This window comes from Perognathus longimembris, chromosome 28 (assembly GCF_023159225.1).
Source record: "Perognathus longimembris pacificus isolate PPM17 chromosome 28, ASM2315922v1, whole genome shotgun sequence".
Lineage (NCBI taxonomy): Eukaryota > Metazoa > Chordata > Mammalia > Rodentia > Heteromyidae > Perognathus > Perognathus longimembris.
This window is the reverse complement of record NC_063188.1, coordinates 58,390,630-58,394,210: the sequence shown is the minus strand read 5'-3', so window position 1 is coordinate 58,394,210 and position 3,581 is coordinate 58,390,630. Positions and strand designations below refer to the sequence as shown.

The 3,581-nt window shown below is 55.0% G+C and overlaps 1 protein-coding gene across 2 annotated transcripts; it reads left to right on the top strand.

The window, feature by feature from the left end:
- Positions 1-1,207: 1,207 nt before the first annotated feature.
- LOC125343974 lies at positions 1,208-2,624 on the top strand. Of its 2 annotated transcripts, none has more exons than XM_048336571.1 (2): positions 1,208-2,233; positions 2,351-2,624. In XM_048336571.1, the coding sequence occupies exons 1-2, from the start codon at positions 1,216-1,218 to the stop codon at positions 2,512-2,514; spliced, it is 1,182 nt and encodes a 393-aa protein (XP_048192528.1). In that variant the 5' UTR covers positions 1,208-1,215; the 3' UTR covers positions 2,515-2,624. The 2 variants fall into 2 exon arrangements, with proteins under 2 accessions (XP_048192528.1, XP_048192527.1); XM_048336570.1 differs by having other exon boundaries at positions 1,208-2,234; positions 2,277-2,624.
- The last annotated feature ends 957 nt before the right edge of the window (positions 2,625-3,581 follow it).

The following is a 3,581-nucleotide window of genomic DNA, read 5'->3' as shown; positions in this document are numbered from 1 at the left end:
CTGATGGTGGTGGAAGCAGCATCAGGTGGCAAAACAGGCGTGGAGACTCTGAAGAAGGTGAAGAGGACAAAAGCAGTTGGTGGGGTAAGTGCAGGGCCCAAAGATGGGTGGTGGAGTGGGCATAGAGACCTCAAGAATGGGCAGCAGGGTGGGCATGGAGATGGTAGTGATGGGCAGTGAAGAGGGTACCCCGGTGGTGAAAACAGGTGCTCTGGTGGCACAGGCTGGCAGCGAACCAGGCAAGCAGGCGGCAGCAGAGTCAGGTGGTGAGGCGTCTGCACAGGTGGCACAGGCCACGGAGGCAGGCGACTACTCTGGTGCACTGATGGCGATAGCGGCAGAGTTGGGCAGAGAAACAGTCATGGAGACATTGAAGAAGGTGAAGACAGGTGGTGGAGTAGGCATAAAGATGGTGGAGACTGCGAAGAGGGCGAAGAGGACAAAGACAGTGGATGGAGTGGGTGAGCAGACCCTGAAGATGGGTGGCAGAGTGGGCGCGGAGACAGTGAAGACCTCAAAAATGGGTAGTGGAGATGGCGTGGAGACTGTGGTTATGGGCATTGGAGAGGGTGTGCAGGATGGCAGCGAAGCAGGCAAGCAGGTGGTGGCGTTTGCCAGTGAAGTGGGTGCACAGACGGTGATGGTGGCAGAGTCGGGCATCAGAACAGGCGTGGAGACTCCGAAGGTGGTGAAGAGGACAAAAGCAGTTGGTGGGGTAAGTGCTCAGGCCTTGAAGATGGGTTGCGGAGTGGGTGCAGAGACCTCAAGAATGGGCAGCAGAGTGGGCATGGAGGCGGTGGTGATGGACAGCGAAGAGGGTGCGCGGGTGGTGAAAACAGGTTCTCTGGTGCCACAGGCGGGCGGTGAACCAGGCAAGCAGGCAGTGGCAGAGTCGGGCACTGAGGCCGGAGCACAGTTGGCTCAGGGCTCGAAGTCAGGCAGTGAAGCGGATGCACAGACAGTGATGGAGGCAGAGTCGGGCGGCAGAACAGGCATGGAGACTCTGAAGAAGGTGAAGAGGGCAAAGGTAGTCAGTGGCGTAAGTACTTGCTCAGGCCCTGAAGATGGGTGGCAGAGTGGGTGTGGAGACCTGGAAAATGGGCAGCAGAGCGGGCGCGGAGATGGTGGTAATGGGCCGAGAAGAGGGTGTGTGTACAGGCAGTGAAAACAGGTTCTCTGGGGGCGCAGGCAAGCAGCGAACCAGGCAAGGAGGCGATGGAGCCGGGCAATGAAGCTGACACACAGACGGTGATGGCAGCAGAGTCGGGTGGCAAAATGGGTGTGGAGACTTCGAAGAAGGCGAAGACAGGCAGTGGAGCAGGTGTGGAGATGGTGGAGACCGCAAAGAGGGTGAAGCGGGCAAAGAAGGCTGGCGGAGTTGGTGCCCAGGCCCTGAAGATGATTAGCAGAGTGGGCACAGAGATGGTGGAAACTTCAAAAGTGGGCAGTGAAGAGGGTGTACAGGCGGCACAGGCTGGTAGTGAAGCAGGCAAGCAGGCAGTGGCAGAGGCAGGTGGTGAAGCAAACATACAATTGGCACAGTCAGTGGAGATGGGCAGTGAAACAGGAGCTCAGGCGGCTGAGTCGAGCAGCGAAGTAGGCGGGCAGATGGTGGAGATGGGTGGCAAAGCATGTATACAGACAGTGCAGGCAGTGGAGACAGACTTTGAAGTGGGCATGCAGAAGGCACAGGCAGTGGAGATTGGTGTTGAATTGGGCACTCAGATGGCACAGGCAATTGAGATGGGTGGTGAAGCAGGAGCACAAACAATGCAGGTGGCAGAGACAGGTGGTGAAGTGGGCATGCAGCAGGCACAGGCAGTGGAGATGGGCAGTGAAGCAGGAGCACAGACAACGCAGGCAGCAGAGAAAGATGGTGAAGTAGACACACAGCAGGCACAGGCAGCAGAGATGGGCCGTGAAGCAAGAGCAGAAACAGTGCAGGTGGCAGAGACAGGTGGTGAAGTGGGCACACAGGTGGCACAGGCAGCAGAGATGGGTGGTAAAGTGGGTGTGCAGATGGCACAGGCAGTGGAGATGGGTGGAGAAACAGGAATGCAGACACTGCAGTGGGGCAGTGAAGGGGGTACATGGATAGCACAGGAGGCAGAAGCAGGTGGCCAAGCAGTCATGCAGATGACAGAGATGGGCGGTGAAGCAGGTGTACAGAAGACACAGGTGATAGAAATGGGTGGTGAAGTGAGTGTGCAGGTGGCGCAGGCAGGGGAGATGGGTGACAAAGTGGGTGAACAGAAGGCACGGGTGATGGAGATGGGCAGTGAAACAGGAGTGCAGGCACCAGAGTCAGGCAACGAAGCAGGTACACAGATGGTGCAGTCGGCCGAGACAGGCAGTGAAACAGGCACACAGACGACAGAGATGGGAGGTGGAGATGTGGCAAAGACAGCAGAGAGGGGCAATGGAGAGGGCACGAAGGTGGCAGAGACAGGAGTTGGAGACTGTGTAAAGGTGGCAGAGATGGGTGGTGAAGACAGCATGAAGATGGCAGAGTAGTAGCTTAGAGGGCAGGGTGGACCAGAGGGGCGGGCACACTGACAGGTGGACAATGAGGTGAGCCATCAGGCACAACCACCAAACTGAAGCGCTTTTGTGTTACCAAAGGAATTGCAAAATGTTTGTGTAAAAAGTTGTACTTTTGTTTTTAAAAAGGAGCTGCATTGTTAGTGTTAGAAAGGAGCTACACTGGCCAGGTACTGGTGGTTCACATCTATAACCCTACCTATTTAGGTGGCTAAGATCTGAGGACCGGGGTTTGAAGCCAGCCCGGGCAGGAAAGGCCATTGGACAATCTTATCTCCAACTAATCAGAAAAAGCTGCAAGTGGAGCTTTGGCTCAAGTGGTTAGAGTGCTAGCTTTGAGCAATAGAAGCTCAGGGACAGTGCTCAGGCCCGGAATTCAAGCCCCAGGACCAGCAGACACACAAAAAGCTGACACCCTTTGTGTTAAAGAAGCTGCAACCCAGGAAGGTAGTATGACCTGAGAAGCTGCAATACTAAGCAGGCATTGCCTGCTTCAGGATTGCAACCCTAGTGGTCCTTGTCTGCTATGGAGCAAGAAGGGTATATGGGCTCTGCCCATTACAGCAGAAATTACATTTAGAAGCTGCATTGTTAGGTGGCCAGAGATGGGATCCTAGGATGAAAGATTGCTGTGGAGGCTGTTCCTGTCTCCCAATTCTTAGTCCTGGGCTTCTAGCTCATTCTGGGGGACACTCCTTGGGTAAGACGGTTGCAGAACTGAGCCCTTGACTGACCTGTTTCTGCTGCTTTTCCATCTGGCGTGCAGGGCCAATGAGATCGAATGCTCCCACTCTTTGCATCTCCTTTTCAGTAGAATGGCCTTGCTCTGAGTAGTAGGGTCAGATGTATTAGTTGTGTATTGTAGTGTTCATGGTCCCAGGTGGGAACACTAACCCCCCCCCCCAAGTGTTGGTGGTATCTCACACTAGTGAGGAGGCTGAGATCTGAGGATAATGGTTCGAAGCCAGTCTGGGCAGGAAAGTCCATCAGACTTTGATCTCCAATTATCCATCAGAAAGCTGGAAATGGAGCTGTAACTC